This window comes from Phocoena sinus, chromosome 1, assembly GCF_008692025.1.
Source record: "Phocoena sinus isolate mPhoSin1 chromosome 1, mPhoSin1.pri, whole genome shotgun sequence".
Lineage (NCBI taxonomy): Eukaryota > Metazoa > Chordata > Mammalia > Artiodactyla > Phocoenidae > Phocoena > Phocoena sinus.
Genome location: NC_045763.1, coordinates 41,833,124 through 41,851,478, shown reverse-complemented (window position 1 = coordinate 41,851,478; position 18,355 = coordinate 41,833,124). Strand labels below are relative to the sequence as shown.

Sequence of the window (18,355 nt, the reverse complement as noted above, 5' to 3'; positions counted from 1 at the left end):
CATGATTCTGAGGAGATTTCTATGATGCATGCTTCCAAAGATGATACTTGTTTTTTCCAGATAGGCAAGTTATCTTATTCCTTCATGGGAATAAGAGCAAAGAGATAAATCTCATGTCACTTATCAAAGCAAACTGAAGCAGAAGAAGTAAATAGTGGCCTGAAAGGCAGAAAAGTAATTTAAAAAAATTAATAAATGATGAGACTATTAACAGCACACAAAAAGGGTTTGCTTTTTTCCTTTCCTTTAATATGATTTTTACCTGAAACACTGTGTCCCTTTAGGAAAGGGAAGAAAAGTTAATAAAGGAACCTATCACTCAAACTTAATTTTTAGTATGGCAAATAAACGCTTTAATGAAAGGGCTGAAATCCCCAGGTTTGCACATTAAATTTTCATTCATCGTAGAGAATGGAAATTATTGATTCAGCCGTGGCATCATGCATTTTGAATCCTACAGTGCCTCGGAAGCCCACGTTGCTGCTGGGTGCAAATGTGTTGGCAGCATTTTGATTCAGGGTGAGCACAGGGTGGGTGAGGGAGCGGGGAAAGGGATATAGAGATGGGAAGGAGGCTGACTGGTTCTTCACAGAAAGAAAATAATCAATGTTCCTTTTTTCTAAGATCCACTGAGACAAAGCACTTCTTCTGATGGCATCATGGGCCAGGGGGGTTGCATTCTGAGATCAGAAAAGCCGGATCCACTCAGCCTTTTGGGAATCTTCAATGGCTTCATGGAATACTTTATTTTAAAAAAGCAGAATGGATGGCTAAGAATTTGACCCTAAGCTCTTGGGGAGGTTTGGGTTTTAAGAAAACTGTAGAGGAAAGAAAAGCATCTTTCTCAGTTTAAGATTAGGGAAGAGCATCAAGGGAAGAGCAAACGTCTGACATTCTAATGCTGAATTGGATAACACAAAAAAATCAATCAAACCCACAAATACACCTCTCAATCTGGTGTGGCCTCATCAAAGAATCAGGTGACAAGAGCATCCCATCTCAAAACATTGAAAATAGGTATGTTTTTCCTTTGAAAGAAATTAATGCTCCTCTCTCTCAGAGGACTACCCCATAATTAAACAACTCTCGATTATTTCTCCTTTAGAGAACTCACAGGGACTGATTCTAAGCTGAGACTGAGGCAACCTGTGTCAAGCCCATTTTGGGGTCTTTGTGAAGCCCAGACTGTATGAGATCAGGAAAGTGATCATCTTTAGAAAATAAGCTAAACTAAATTGCAAAAGTAGAGTGGCTTAAAAGAAAGGAAAGAAGGAGGCAACGAAGGAAGGAAGGAAAGAAAGGAGGAGGGAGGGAGTGGAGGAAGAAAGAAAGAAAAAGAAAGAAAGAAAGAAAGAGAGAGAAAGAAAGAAAGGGAAAGAAAGAAAGAAAGGAAAGAAGAAAGAAAGATACAAAAGAAAAGAGAGAGAAAGAGAAAGAAAGATAACCACATAATATATTCCAAAAAGAGAAGGTTTCTGTTTTGTTTTGGTTTTGTTTTGATTACCTCCCAGCTAAGATTTTCTTACACCAGTAGCCTCCTGTCAGTCTGGATGTTGGAATAGTAGCTCTGTTGAACCATAAAGTTCTGGTTTTGTGTTTTCAAATGCTGAGAGCTGGTGCCATCTATAGATTTCCATTCTGGGAGAGGTTTCTCTTTTGTCCTACTTTGCGTCAGACCTGCTGTCATGAGGATAAGAGCGCCCAGGACACACCTCCCCATGGTTTAACAGGCTATGAAGGATGGGACTCATTAATCGGCTGGCAGCTGCCCCCAAACAGGATGCTGCCTGGAGGTGGGGGAAGAAGGGAGAGGGAGGCTGAGGAAGAGGCAGGCTCCATCCAGGAGACCACCACTGGCTGTCAGGGGCCAGGGGCCAAAAGTAAACAGCACCACCTCCTCAAGGATCCTCACAAGGTGAAGTCTGAACGGAGAGAGTGACTATCCAGCCACAGAAATGTCCATTTGGAGGAGCAGGCTCTGGGGGACTGTTTTTCTTTTCTGACTTGAAACAACCCCTCCTGAGATATTATCTACCAGTCTGATTATTTTTGGACTGCTAGAATGTTTACTTTTTCATTCCTCCCCAGATGTTATAGTACCTGACCCTATTACACCAGTGCATTTCTTTTAAACTGATTTTTCCTTTTCAAGTCTTGTTTAGGAGGGTCCTCTTCACCTTTAGGTAAAACCAAGATGCTTGGCCTCACATGTGAGCCCCCTGCCTACCTCCTATCCTCATCTTTTCATCATCTCCCTGCTCAACCTTAGGCCATAGTGTGTTCTATATGTTGTTCCCCACTCACAATGTTTATATACATTTTCACAGCTTTGCATGTGTTGTTCCCTCTGCCTGGAACAGCTTCTTCCCTTGGCTCTGCTCTGACCATCTTTGCAGGCTTGAGCTCACAGGCATTCTTTTTTTTTTTTTTTTTTTTTTTTTTGTGGTACGCGGGCCTCTCACTGTGGTGGCCTCTCCCGTTGCGGAGCACAGGCTCCGGACGCGCAGGCTCAGCGGCCACGGCTCATGGGCCCAGCCGCTCCGTGGCATGTGGGATTTTCCCGGACCGGGGCACGAATCCGTGTCCCCTGCATCGGCAGGCGGACTCTCAACCACTGTGCCACCAGGGAAGCCCACACAGGCACTCTTGATGGGGTTAGTCATTCCTGGCATCTTACCTGCTCTCTGGAATGGAGGTCCCACAGCTTGTGGTCCCCTCCCTCTACTCAACCCTCACCTCTTTCTTCTGTAATGATCTGTGTCCCTCACTTAGTACAGTGGATGGTAAGTGTCCTTTGAATAATAAATAAAGAATGCCACTGCCAGCTCCCTCATAGCCTGAATTTATTAGATCAAAGGAATGAAATTTAACCAGTGCCTCCCAAATAAGGAGCTAACATGTAACCTCTTACCTTTATGGTTTTGGTCTGGAGTCTGAGTCCATTTAAAGTGTTGATGGCTTTCTCTGCATCCTTTGGATCAATATAGTTAACGAATCCATACCCTAAACTCTGTCCTGTGGAAACATTTTTTAAAAAAGAGAGAGAGAGAGCTCATTATCTTTATTAAGGTAACACTTCCCATTGCAGTGCGTCAAAACCCTCTAGTACATGGTTCCTTTTATACCAGGGTTTGCTCCCAGGTTGAGAAGTTTCTAGTTCTTCCATCTCTCACTCTGGTCAGCCTTTAAACTCACAGGAGCTGCCCCAGCTGGGAATAGGTAAGTGCCTGTGCACGTCCACACCATATACACACAAGTGTCCACTTAATTGGGAAGAGGCAGGGCAGGGTAGTGGAAAAGAGCAGGTGTGGTTTGTTAGAAGAGTTCTGAACTGGAGTCCTGGGGCTTTTCCTATCAGCTGTGTGACTCTGAAGAGAATTCACTTAACCTCCTGTTTTCTCCAGAGGTTTCTTCTCTGCAGATAACAGCACTTGCCACAGACAGGTTTGAGAGGGTTAACGAGATATTGAGCATGCAATGCCTACCTAGAACATAGTAGCTGCTCAACAAAAGACAGCTCTGCTATGCTCAGTCCTGTAAAATTGGGACAAGTGCTGGATGCAGTAGCTGTGTCTGCTGCCTCAGTCATGCTATCCATGCCTACACTCAGAGGACTGTAGCAAGATCTGAGCAGCAAAGACTGGAGACATTTAAAGTGAAGGCATGGCCAGAATTTAAAGCAGTTGCAACAAATCATTCATTGCCCTCCTCATTCCCCCAGCCTAAGAACAATAAAAAATGGGGGGGCTTCTACTGGAAAGAACTGGGGAGCTCCTAACACTTTGCAGAGCACAAATACACTCTGCAAAGAGGATTTAGCTACTTTAGGTGAAGATGGCATCAACTTGTCTGAAAAGAGAGGTAGCAAAAGTGACAGGGCTCCCCCACTAAGTGAAATAAAAATAATGTGCTTGCGATTGTGCCACTGATTATAAATAGTCCATCAGCTCTGCCATGTGTCATCAGCCAAAAATATCATTAGGAAACTTTACATTTTCTGACATACTCTTTAAGAAATACAGAGCTTGGGGTGGCTGCAAAGCCAGCTTGAACTTCCCAGGCAATGTTATTGATTTGTGGGCGGCAGCAGAGCCGAAGGGGAGGAAAATGACAGGACGTCACATGTCAGGAAAGACTGATTACATAAAGCTCTCTTTGGAGTACACTCAGACCAGGGCTGGGAGACAATACAGCAAAAAGTCTGCCATGTCCTGGTGACAGGAGCCCACTTCAGCAGCCAAAAAATCTTTCCAACAGCTTCTGTTTTGCTGGTGAATGTCTGTGTTTGTGTTGGTCGTAGGAGGGAACCTGGGAAAACAAGTTGGGTTCCGGATCAGAAGATGGATGACTTTATTATCATTTATAGGGTGGAAGTAAAGAGAATCATGAGGAAACTGAGTTGCGTTTTTGTCCCCAAAATGGAAAACCCCAAATGACAATACATTAGGGTATTCCTTCTGTTTTGGAATAACAGGGTTAGAACAGGAAAGACAGGCGCAAACTTCGCCAGATATGCCCTTCACCAGCCAGAATTAGTAACTGAAGAAGGGGGAGAAAACGTTGAGCACGCTGTAGCTACCAGGGCCCTTCTCTTTCTATTTCACTGGGTTACGTGTAGTGTGTGAGAGGTGTGTGTGTATGAGTGGCGAGTGCATGTGTGCACACACACGCATGCACACACACACAGGAGAGTAACAGTTAGAGAAAGAGGTGTGTGTGAATACGAGACCCTGCTACATGTTCTCAGAAAATTTTTTGCAAATCCAAAAATACATGAGACTAATTCATTGGTTTAAAAGTATCATTCATCCTAAGTTCAGCTTCACCTCATCAAGCCTGGCTAAATTCGCCTAATTAAATCTATTTTCATCATGCAAATTTATCAGTCCTTATTTACCTTGTATATAAGAGAAGCCTTAAAAATTGCTGTAAAAGTCTTACAGTTATTTCTTTTAAACAGTCATGCACCAAATTGAGGGGCTTTAGAGGGCACTTTTAAAGTAATAATCTCAATGACAAACCTTATGTATGAGTTCTAGGAAACAGGTCAGAGTCAATCTATCCAACTAAGTTTAATTTGTATAAAATTAAAATGAAATACGAAAAATACAGACAAAACACTCACCACTTAACTGCACTTAACCACTTAACAATGACTCATTGTACTGATGGGATATATGTGGAAGAATTTATCATGCCTACCAGTGGTTAATGTTCCCTGATATACTATCTTTCTTTCCAGTTATTCATATGTTTACGGAAATCTTAAATATATATAGTGGCTATGATTTTTATATTCTATATTTTATCTTTATTTTAGAACATTGCTTCAGGAGGAAGGAAAACACACTCAGCTTCTAGGAAGGTTCTGAAGGTCAAGTGAAGGAAAGACTCCTGCCCAGCAAGATACGCCACATCTACCCACCTGCCCGTGTAGTCCCAAACCCACCATCACCTTAGTACCTGACTGCAATCAGCACAACCATGTTACGCTCACCTGCTCTAGCTTTAGAGAGGGACTGCATTTAATGTCACGAATGAGGGTGCTTTGGGGAAAACTAAAAAGTAGATGAACACTGTTTCAGAAAGAAAAGGGATAAAAGATCAGAGGATTTCCTTGATATGAAATAATGAACTGCAAACTCTAAAATAGGACACTGCACTGAACAGGAGGAGGAGAGAGGTGGAAAGGCTTGCCTGTGAATTGAAAGATATGAGATAAACTGGCAGCACAATAGATCTACCTGTGCTTAGCCTGGTTCATGAACGGGCTTCTTGACGTGCTTCTTTGCCATCACGGAAGGAATACAGCTAAGTCTCATAAAAAATACTCAGTGGAGCGAAGCATATTCTTTTAAAACACTCTTGAGAGGATTAGATCCCTAGGTAGAAAATATAAAAACCCAAGCCTCATTTCTTTCAGAAACTGTTTTAGCAGTGAGGGAGAGTAAAATGAGGAAGAATTTTATGTTTTAATTTTGGTGGCCCTATACTGGTGATGGGTTTTAGATTTGCATTTCTGTATTTAAATTGTACACAGAACATAGAAAAATACAAATGAAACCTATTCACAAAGAATACCAACACTATTTCTACGAGGACCAAGAGAGCGCCCATGCTGGGAAGGCCCAGGGGACCCAGTCTGGAGCCTAGAACTAAGTGTGTCTATATGCATCCCAGAAATAGATGAGGTTTTTTTTTTTTCCTTTCTTCTTCTCAAACAGCTTCATTCTCTCCCTTTATCAGCAGCAGCAAGATTTGACCACACAGGTATGGCAACAGTAATTTCAGAACGGAAAATTAAAACAAACTTTATTTTGCTCCCAGTTTATGAGCTTATTTTGATAGCAAGCCAAGCATACAAATTAAATCATTGAAGTTATGTTTACTGAATCACCAATAAAGAAAAAACAAAATCATTACAGACAAGATACAATGTTATAAAATGAAGACTACCTCCAATATTCAGAAACTATAGTGAGTGCCTGCTCCTTGATGCCCAGGTGACCTACAACCCTTACTTGTGACCAGTCCTTAGCAGTCCTGACCAGCAGGCTTGGGTAAGAGGCCCAGTGACCATGAATGGGCAAGAAAGGCATTCTTGGCAGTTTGGGATAGAAACTTAAAATTAGAATGTAGTTTCCAAGGGAAAACTGTTATACACAATGGCTACATTTTTAAGGCGCTTCAGTGTATTTTGGATTAAACAGATTCTTGTTTTTAACAAGCTTAAATCTGCACCTGAATATTTCTATTTTTTAAACTGTGCACATATGCACATACACACACAAAGACACGACGTGTCCTCGTACTACAATGTGGCAATATTTCTCTTCTGTTATAATAATTCCTATACCTAACTTCTCCCCTTAGAAAGCAAACACTTCTCCCTACAAGAACTAGTTTATAAAGACTGCCTACTTGAACATGGTAGGTACTCAACAAATATTTGATAAGGGAACAGATGGATACGTACACTTGTACTAATTCGCCATTGCTGTAAGCACATGACCAGGATGTGTTCATGTTTGGAGGGAGAAGAGGATGAGAGGGGCACCTGGGGAATTCATTTCGTATTTGTGAAAAAGGGAGAACAGGACAACAAGCTGACATCAGGGACTGGAAAACACAAACAAAAAATGTCCTGGTGGGTCCCCTCCAGCACAGATCAGGTGAAAAATAAAAACCATCCTGGCTCACGTTTCCAAAGAAATCCTGAGTTTCCAAAGTGCCTTTCCACCCATTATGTCACATTTGAGTCTCCCAACAACCCCGTGGGAGAGAGAGTCATCATTTATAGATGTGGAAACTGAAGTTCTGAGAGAAGAGCGATTTGCTCTACTATCCCTGAATAGCTGAAACTGAGTCTAGATCAGGGGTTGGCAAACTGTTTTATGTTTAGGGTGAGACAGTAAATAGTTTAGGATTGGTGGGTCCTCCAGTCTGTCATGATGACACTGCCATTGTAGCGTGAAGGCAGCCATGTACAATATGTAAACTTATGAGCATGGCTGAGTGCCAATAAAACTTTATTTAGAAAAAAAAGAGGCAATGGGCTCAATTTGGCCTTTGGGCCATAGTTTGCTCACCCCTTGGTATAGATCTTTTGACTCCAAATCTAGTCCCCTTTGCCATATCCACAGTTACTCCACTGGAACTAAAGTGTTGTTGACAACTATACTGAGGCCCTGAAATACCTCAAGTTGTTTTGAACCACCTGAGAAAAAAGTAAATTACCTTCAATAGTTTGTGTTAAGCACTTTTATTGTATTCAAATGCTAGGAAATGTCACCATCATAGCTGATTATAACCCCTCATTTCCCAGTCATTCTGGAGAGAAGTTGTTTTCCCTTGCCTTTGGGGTCCTGTGGGTTATGACAGCAGGACCCTAAATATGACATCCTTATGGCTGATGGCAGCAGCAGAGAAGCTGTCCCCTCACAGGGCTGACCGGGAGGAGCCTCAGCATTTCTGCACTGCCAACCTGCACACATTGCTCTTTCTTTCTTCAAAAACCATCATTCTCCAGAAACCGAACAGCTACCCCCCTCATCTGCAAAGCCCCCAAGGGGGCAGCCAGATGGGTACCTGCTGTTGATGAAACCTTCTGAGTTGAGTAAGGAATTTTTGTGGATGTTGGAACCCTTAGCTCAGGCTGAAATTCTGTTCTCAAAGCACATGATAAAATCCCCAGTCACCTCAAGATCACCTGCAGGGCAGTAATCCACATGCTGGGTTAACCTCAGCCAACTTCAAATCCTAGGACTCCCTCCCTGCCAGTCCTGAGATGACATTCCCTGTTGTCCACTGCCTTGAAATCTACTTCAACACACCCTAAAGAGGGTCAGAGAGGAGCTCTGAGGCTGTTACTGCATGTACTCATGTATGTGTGGCCCAAGACTGTACTTGCTGTATATCCTTGGTTAATTCATTTAAGCTTCACCAGCCTGTTCCCTTATCTGGAAAAAACACGGATAATCCCTTATCTTCACAATCACAGGATCACCGTGAGGACTAACTATATTAACATGAGGACGAACAGAAGCTACAATTTATTCAGTGCCTACTTTGTGCCAGGCACTCTGCTAAGTGGCTTACTAAAATTACCTAATTTAATCCTGTGGAAATGGGTACCATTAGGCCCATTGTAAAGATAAGGAAAGTGAGGCTAAGAAATGTTAAATAACCTGCCCCAAGTCAACCAGGAAGTAGGCCTCCAGGCTAGGATTTGAATGAACTCAGGTCTGTGGGACTTCCCAGCTCATGCCTTTTCTCCACAGGGTTTGGTCTCTCTGCAAAGACACAGCAATGTCTGGCATCAGGCAAGAACTCAAGCGGATGCACACCCCTTGTGTTGGGAACTCTTCCCCTTCTTCACAGTGACTGGGATGCTTTGAGATTCTAGAGCATCCATGGCTCTGTTCCTTCCCAGCCCACCTCTGTGGGTGTTTACACTTGCTGGACAGTCTGAGTCTTGGATTTTCTCCTGCAAACTCAAGTGTTAGTAGAGCCAACTAATCAGAGGATTTATTTTCTTTTGGTAGTTCACACAATTTCCTCAAATTAAGTATGGTTTAAAGTCTTGCTGCTCTAAGTGTGATCCCTGTACCAGCATCACTGGCATCCCTGGGGACTTGTAAGAAATGCAGCTTCAGCTTATTGCTCTGTGACTGAGGCTAAGTTGAATGAACCTCTCCACACCCTGATTTCTGAGAAAACTACACATCTAACTCATAGTCACAGGGAAGGGAAGCTCTGACAGGAAAGCTCTCAGGATTTCTTAGTATACGCTATTTCTTTTCATCCGCAGATTTTGCGTTCTTACTTTGCCTCTTTTTGCTAGAGTAATCTCATCTGTAAAATGGACTTAATATTACTTTCTTCATGGTGTTGTTAGGAGTACTGAAAGTGATAATGCATGTAGAGTGCCTGGTGTATAAACAGAGGCTCAATAGATGCTGGTTTCTTTTCTTTCGTCTCCCATGCCCCAGTGGATACTGCCTTACACCGTTGCGTCTGAGGATGCTATCTTCTGAATGAGGTCCAACCTCCTCAAAGGTAGAGAATGTTTCTGATGCTTTTCTTTCACATAGGAGTACATAGCATGCAATAGGCACACTAATTCCACAAATAACTGACACCTACGACATGCTAGATACTATGAGTGTGCCTCCAATAACCAAGAAATTGTTCCTGCCTTCAGGTGACTTGTCTCACTCCCTAACCCCCCAATCAGAATATCAATTCACTGATGGCGGAAACCAAGTATTTTTTGTTCTCTGCTATGTTCCCAGAGGATGGTGGTAAGAGGTATGGAACCAGATCCCATGAGACACATCTGAAAGACCTGTGGGCTTTAACCTTGAAGGAGAGAAGATTCTAGGGGTGCTCAATACTTGAAAGGCTGCATGGGAAGTCAGGAGTAGGCTTGCTATGTGGTGCCCCAAGGGAGAGAATGAGAATCAGGCAATAGAAGAAAGTGAGGGAGTAGATTTTTGCCTTGATAAGAGGAAGAACTTTCTACTAATGATTTTATAAGGATACAGGCTGCCTTGTGAGGTGGTAAGGGCCCCCTGACTAGAACTATGCAAACAGATCTACATTTTATCAGGAGATGTTGCAGCAGTTAACAAGATCAATTCATAAGATACCTTCTAATGCTAAGACACAAAGGTTCTAAATTATATTTATTTGAGACCCCATGCTCACAGTTTATCCTGATTTCTAACTGAGAAAGTAAAAATAATAGAGAATATTTATTAAGCACCTACTGTGGGCTAAGCACTTTACATATATTATGATTTAAATCTTTACAACCTCTGAAGCAGGCATTTCCATCCCTGTTTTACAGAAGGGGAAACTGAGGCTTCAAAAGGAGAAATAACACAACCAGGGTTATTTGGCTAGAGAATAGTAGCCAGACCCATCTGACTTCAGAGCCTGTGCACTTTCTGCTGTGCCCTGGTTTCTTGAATATGTGCTGATTTGTGTGTTAAACACCTGCCCTGACACAGCACGGTGTGCCTGAGACTTTGAGAGAGACTGGGTTTTCTAGTACTATCTCCAAGTCTTCATTCTTTCCATTTAATTTCAATATATACCCCAAAGTATCCCATTCCCATCTTCCACATTGGTTGTGTCTGTCAAACTTGATCTGGTAGGTCATAGAATGACAGTCTTGGAAAGGACTTAACTATCAATCATCTTTGAGTCTCTTCTACAGATTTGGCAACTGAGGACCAAGGAAGAAGCAAGCAGTTCATGGTCTAGTAAGAAAATCAGAACTGTGAATCAACAACTATAGTAGAGTGTGGCTAAGTGTTGTGACAGTGAGAAGGAGAGAGGGCTTTCTGGAGGATATAACTGAGTTGAGACTAATTTGAAAAGATTGATAGGAGATAGCCAGGTCATAGACAGAGAAGGGCGTTCCAGGAGGAGGGGACAGCTTAAGCATCTATCCCTTGAGGAGAGAAGACTGCTATTCAGTTTATAGCTATTACTTCCAGGAGGCCAGTGCAGCTGATGTCAACCTGAACTGTCAATATCGATTCTAAGTTGAGTGCTCAGATGTATACATGAGATCTCCCCATACCTCTGGCACTGATTTAGGAATCATTTAGACATCTGAAATTTTGAGTGCCTCTGCTCTCTGCCAACAACAAACACTATTAAAAAAAGCAGGACCCAGCCTTCTTATTCTGAATTCCCAAAGTATTTAAAATTACATTGAATCAGTACTTGGTTATTTCCAGAGGCTACATTCTGGCTTCCTAAGCAGATGAAACTTCCCAGTTGAGAGCTCGTCGTGCGGCATCAAGATGATAACAAGCAAAGCACTTGGTCCATAGTGGGCATTCAACATAAACTTGTCGAACTAAATGTATTTCTCAGTGAACCCTAAGTTCCTTAGGGCAGGGACATGGGTCTTATTAATCTTGGTACAACCAATGTCTGGCACATAGTAGGCTTTCAGTAAATCTATGTTGAATGAATGAATGTATGAATTCAATAATCAAATTAATAGTAAAAATATAGTTATCATTTTTTGAGTGCTTACTATGTATACTGAGTGCTTTATTTCTTTTTTTCCAGCTTTACTGAGGTATAATTGACAAATAAAGCTTGTAAGATCATACACACTACCATATTTAAAACAGATAACCAACAAGGACCCTGTGTATAGCACAGGGAACTCAGCTCAGTATTCTCTAATAACCTAAATGGGAAAAGAATTTGAAAAAGAATGGATACTTGTATGGGAATAACTGAATCACTGCTGTACACTCGTAACTGTGAATCAACTATAGTCCAATATAAAATAAAAATTAATAAAATAAAATAAAGTGTACAGCATGATTATATATATATATATATATAAACACCTTGTGAAACGATTCCTCCCACCTAGTTAATTAACACATATTTATCTTTTTTTTTTTTTTGCAGTGAGAACATTTAAATTCTACCTGACTGCTTAATTTGTATCATCTCATCTGCTCCCTAAAACAATCTTACAAGTTAGGTATGGTCACTGCCATTTACCATTGAGAAGACATGTCCAGAGGCCTCAGATCCCAAGACACAAGTCCCTCTGACTCTAAAGCTCATACAGGCTTTCAACAGTTTCTTGATTTCAGAGATGATATCAACCAAACTGTTCAAGTAGATGTAAAACAATACCTCTGTTACTGGGGTGAGGTACATGGAAATTCAGAGTGTATATGATGATTTCCAGGAGTCCCGAAAGCAGGAAGGACCAGTTACAAAGCTACACTATTTCATAAAGAAAGCCAACCAATCAGTTCTCAAAGGAGTGCTTTTTAAAAAACTTACTCTTTTGGTTTGTTCTATAAAGTAAGTTGCTCCAAGTGACAGATATTCAAACATACACTTCAATAATAAGCCTCAATAAATGAAAAAACTGAACTAATCTGAACCTTATTTTTCTTCTGCCTGTTCAGGAAAGAAAGGCGATTCATAGGATAAAAAGCTAGTATCAAGTACTTAGACTTAGTTAAAAAAAAACCAAAAGGAAAATGTATTCTAGGTAAAGTACCAGGGAAAATAGAAGCCTCAGTGACAACTAGCTTACCTTCAGCATTTATCACACAAAAAGAAATGTTCAGACTGATGACCCTGGGGCAGTAAGAGATTCTTAATAGGAGCAACATTAAATTAAATTATGTTCAGAATACTCTTACAGACAGGAAAGAGTAGTCACATATTTAAATATTTTTAACAAGGGTCAAAACAAAAAGAGGAGGAATTTGGCAAACTCCCAGCTTGCCAAAGAAATGAACTAGAATTCTTAACTCTTGGTTGGCTTACTCTCATGTGAAACAGAGTTCTCGGTGTCAGACAGACAAGACCTTCCCCCTAGAATGGATGTGAACCAACAGGTGATTCCAGGACTGCCGCTGATGTCAGAGAAGGGTTTAGCAACAAAGGAAGAAGAGGCAGAAAAAGTTATCAGGTTAATACTAATTATATACACTGTAATCAGCCTTTGGGCAAAATGAGATTGTCTATGGGTGAAACGTCTGTGGGTGAAAGGAATTGTGGTATTTAGGCACAAAGAAAATTACTTCTAAAACTCCCATCAGACACTATTCTTATAAAGGGCAGGTGGAGGCTCCTGATATCATATTGGGATTTAAATTAATTAAGATAAGTTATGTGAGAGGGCTTGGCACAAGGGAGATGTTTCATAAGTACTAACTGAATATAAATCTATTAAAATTGCCTTTATTCGAAGTAAAAGAAAATTCACGGCTGTCAGCGAAGGAGGTGAGATAAATAACTGGTCTGTGCAAAGCTAAGTCAGGATGTCAAATATGAGTTGCAGAAGAATTTTGTCTGAAAACCTTTGCCAGTGTCTTCTCTGAACTAAGGGCATGGGGTTCTCTGGCCTTGGGACTTAACCACTAACAGCTGTGTGGAACTTCCCGTCCCTCCCATCAAGGAGTTCAATGATAGTGAAGTACCATCAGGAAGCTCATGACTGTGGTCTGAAAGCTCAGTTTGGCTCCAACAAATGTTGAAAAAGAAAGAAATTCCCCAGATGCATGAAAAAAAGAAAAGAAATAAGAAGCAAAAGTATATTTTCCCTTTTCTTCACCATTCAGCTTACAGTTAAGAAATAAGACAAAATAAAGAAATCAAAACCCAAGAACAAAAGAACTCACACAGAAATGGGTCTGTGGAGTAAGAATGGAGGAGGGAAGCCATATTCTTTTGTTATTTTTTTTAAAAGCTAAAGGCTTCTGGGGGAATGGCTGCACCAAGCAAGTGTGACCAGCTTCATTACACTGAGTCAAATACCTGGGAGAGGTAAAAATGAAGGAGTGCCTGAGATCTGTGTGAGAATCACCAAATGTAAGCACTTTCTAATGGCTCAGCTCTTTCAGGTGATGGAAAATGAAACATCACCCTGACAGTCAGGAGACCAAACGAATCCATAAATTAAATAATTCCCAGAACATACCCAGTACTCAATAATTTTCAACAAAAATGCCTAGTATGTGATGGGACTTTGCTGGTGCTAGAGAGATGGACCCATATGGCATCATCTTGTGTCCCTTTTGGGAGTCGGTAACACTTTCCTGGGACACCAAGGCCTCCACTTGCCCATCCACATGCAGTAGATGACCCCACCTCTTTCTTAACAAAAGAAATGAGGTCATCAGGTAGTAACTGGCTCAAACTGTCTTCTTTCCTTCTACCCGGAAAACTTATCCCTAATGGAGCTCCATTTCTCCCTCCTGGCTAAGAATGTACAGTCCACAAACTGCTGGAGAAGAAAGGCTTCTTTGGGTAATGTTACATATTATATACCGTTCTTTTTAAGATTTATAACACACATTAGCACAGACTTAGAGAAGTAGTAATAAAAAGAAACTCCTTTATAACTTGGTTTACTTCAGTTTCCCAAACTCATGCAGTCACATAACCTATTTTAAAAAACATATTACCTATTAAATACCCTTGGGAAAGACTTTTAGATGGGATTTCCAAATGAACATTACTCTTTCAAACAGGACTGAATACTGTCTCAAGATATAATTACCCTAAGGTGGGTGGGTGTGGACCCCGATTCTGAGCTATAGTTCCTAAGATACCAGAAGCACCAGCAGAAAACAAGGAGACCAAGCCAGAGAATACCTCTAAGGTCTCTTTTCACTGTGATAGTTCATGATTCTGTTTCTCAGAAGACATCACACAGACTTGCTTCTGGGATAATCTAGACACAGGACAGAAATGCACAGTGCGGAGGGGGTCAGACATCTGTGTATATATTCACATGTTAGTACACATTGCACAAGTCTGGTTCTAGCTCACTATGTATCAGTAGTCAGCATGCGACGAGCTCAAGGTGTTTCACTAGGAGAACCAAAGATCCAGAGGAAAAACAAAACAAAATTGTGTGTGGCTATGTGGACCCCAAGCAGGAACACACACTTATAGGTACGTACATACAGGCATACACATGAACACTATCTATATTTAACTAACTAGGCATACAACCCTGGGAGGCAGTACAGTACTGTAGGTAAAAATAGAGATTTTGAAGTCAAACAAACATGGGTTCAACTTTTCCCTGCCACTTAGAAGCTGTGTGACCTGGGACAAGTTACTTAACCTTTCTGAGTTCTGTTTCCTCACCTGTTAAATAGAGCAAATAAAACCTACACCTTGCAGAACTGCTGTGAGAATTATATATGTCAGGTGCTGTTCTGAGTGTTTTACATATACTGATGCTCACAATAATCCTATCAATAGCCCTATCTTACAAATGAGAAAACCGAGGCACAAAGAGAGTAAACATTTTCCTGCTATACAGCTAGTAAGTGGTGAGGTTGGGATGCATACAGAGCAGCTAGCTCTTAATCACTAGGCCCTCCTGCCTCACACAATCCTGGATTATAGTAGGTCCACGATATTCCCCTGGAAGACACAGACACACATACACAAATATATAAACACCCTACACCTCCTCTTCCTCTCTGGCTTTTCAAATCTGCTGGTTTTGTCATTAGTTTATTACACGATGCAGTTCAAGTGGGCAGCATGCAGACACCAGCTTCCCAAACACAAGGATCCTGTGTGGCTGCTCAAGGAACAGAAGAACAAATTCAACCCTGAGAAATGTTAGTTCATTCTGAACGATGACTCACAGCCGCTATTTTCACAAACAGCCTGCTAATTAAACTTTCTTATGAACTCTGCTAACCAATTTTTCCAATGCATGGAGAAAAATCATTCATTATAGACCGGAATCCAAAATCTAATATCAAAGTGCAAGTAGGATCTGTGGCATTGTAATTTGATCAGCGTGAGCATTAATAACAGTTACACACTGATGTCTGAGAGAGGTAATCAGCTTTTGTTGAGATGTACGTAGATAACTGAACAAAACATTTGGAAGGCAGACTAGAAGGCAAAGCTAGCTTATCACAGGAGTTTTAGTATTTACTTTACCCTCAGAAATCCCCTGCTTACAATATCCTATCTTCCAGGTGACCACAGTAATATCCTGATTGGTATAGCACTTCAACGACTTAATGACACATTAGCAGCTCACCTGACGTCACAACACACGGTGCGGTGGAAAGAGCCAGTGTTATCCCCATCTTATGCACAACAACCTGAGGCACCCAACGGCTTGATCCACTGCAAACCCCAGAGCGAGCGCTAGAACGAGAACTTGGTGGATCTTTCCATTTCTTCATGTTGCCACTCATAAAGGTGGCCTGATTTTTAAAACAATCTCAGAAACCATCCTGACATTTTCAAATATTGAACTAAAGGCTTTAATTTATAATCTTCCAGAACCACTAAAACTGCATTAGTCAAGTGCATTATTACTGTAGCTATTTCTGAGGCTTACGGGGATACATCCTACACAGCCACGTTCACAACTCAGGATGAAACAGCAGAATGCAGGGAACCCTCTCTGTGAAGGACTCCTATCCCAATTGGCAGCAGCATGTGGTCAGAGAGACACAGGTATGCAGACAGCTTGGCCACCTGCCAACTGTGTGACTTCAGGTCAGTCATTTTAAACTCCATGAGCCTTGGTTTCCTCATCTGAAGAATGGGGTCACCACTACCTCTTGGGGGCAAGGTCAGGATTAAATGAGATAACACACATAAAGTGACTGGTTTCTAGTACTTAATAAGTCTGAGTTCCCATTCCATCCTCCTGCCTTCTCCTACTTGGTCCTTGGAATTACATATTGAGGACTGAACCAGGACAGAAATCCACTTTCCCACTCCTCTCCTTTTGTCTGTTTGTTGGCCCAGTGGTAGAACACTTACAGAGAAGAGGGAAGGAGTTATGGGATAGAAGGGGTCCCTCACATTTATAGGTTGTTTTAGTTTACAAGTGTCTTTATCTGTCACCTGGTTTGAACTCACAAGTACTATCCAAAGAAGGTAGGGTAAGGATTTACCTTTTTACTGTATATTGAGAAAATGGAGGTCCAGGGGAATACAGTGAGTTATGCAAGGCCATGCCTGCATCTATTAAATGTGTGTGTGTGGAGGAAGGGGGTTGTGGTGTAGGACTTTGACTGACATCTGTCTCACTTCTGGTTAGTCCAATGCACTGCATCTGGTATTTTTGACCAGGAAGTTGGTGTGTGTGTGTGTGTATGTTTGTGTGTGTTGGGGAGTGTAGAGCTCTTGGGTAAGTGCTCATTTCTTTTGTACTTAAAGGTTGGCCTGTCTCATTGGGAAGGCTCCACTGACTGGTGAGGGGCACTGGAAAGAGAAAAGGCAGCTGAGAACTAGTTGCTGTTTCCAGGGCCAGGGCCAGGAAGTGAGAGTGACATTCATGTTTTCCTCTTTCTTGTCCAGCTCAGGGTCCCGGACAATGGGGAACCTGCCAGGATTCAGTGTAGGAACCCTCACCAGGGAGATGGAAGCAGAGGACTGACGTTCCTGTGTGCCCAACCTTGGGAGTGAGGGGAAGGGGGAAGAGTGCGGAGACTCAGAAGCCACCAATACCTCAGTTCAGGGCAGCAGGCAAAGAATCTCGCTTCAGGACGCCTCCTTTGGCACACTGTCTACACCCTATGTTAATGAAAACAGGGACTCCACTCAGGCAGCTTCTCTGTGTGGCTGCTTGCTCTGGCCATAAAAAACAAGTCGATCAATCCAACATGGATTTAATTTGAAAAAAGGAAAACTCTATGTATGTGATTTCAGGCTTCATATCCTATCCTGTAGTAGAGCTGGCAGTGGGCTCCACGGTCAGAGGCTCTAGTGAGTGTGGTGGGAAGGGGAGAAGGGCTGAGATCCTGGTTACCATTTGAGAAGGGGATCAAGGTTGTCACCATCCGTATTTCCTTGACGTAAAGAAAACACAGACTAGGGGGCCAGGTGGTCTGTTACTTCTCAGACAAGTCACCTAGTGACATATAATTTACAAATTTTCTCTCTGGTCTCCTTTTACCATTCTATACCCATTTCCCTTCTACCTTGTTTTTTTTTAAAAAATCTATGGCTATTTTAATTTTAGCTCTTTTACATCTCATAAGCCAATTCAAATCCTTTTTGGATCAAATGGCATATAAATAAATAAGGAGGCAGGACAGGAAACAAGCCAAGAAAATAAAAAAGAGAGGAAGAAAAAGAAAGGAAAATAAGAAGCCAAATGTTTCTTCTTTGGGGTACACTGGCCTTATCTGTAAAGTAAGTATAGACATTGCCTATATTGGCTACTTTAATAGGGTCAGAGGAGGTACTGAATATAAAAATCTTTGAAAATAAACATGAAAGGCAAATATCAGGGATTATTAAGTATATATTTTATGCTCATACTACCAATAAAACTATTTAATCTGATTTAAGA

General features: G+C 41.5%; 1 protein-coding gene across 9 annotated transcripts in view; it reads right to left on the bottom strand.

Annotated features, from left to right (window-relative positions):
- ELAVL4 (ELAV like RNA binding protein 4) overlaps window positions 1-18,355 on the bottom strand; it is a 154,857-nt gene that overhangs the window by 23,950 nt on the left and 112,552 nt on the right. For all 9 annotated transcript variants that reach the window (XM_032639156.1, XM_032639185.1, XM_032639204.1 and 6 more), the window contains exon 3: window positions 2,912-3,015. In XM_032639156.1, coding sequence (XP_032495047.1) covers window positions 2,912-3,015 — 104 coding nt within the window. The remainder of the gene's footprint in view (window positions 1-2,911; window positions 3,016-18,355) is intronic.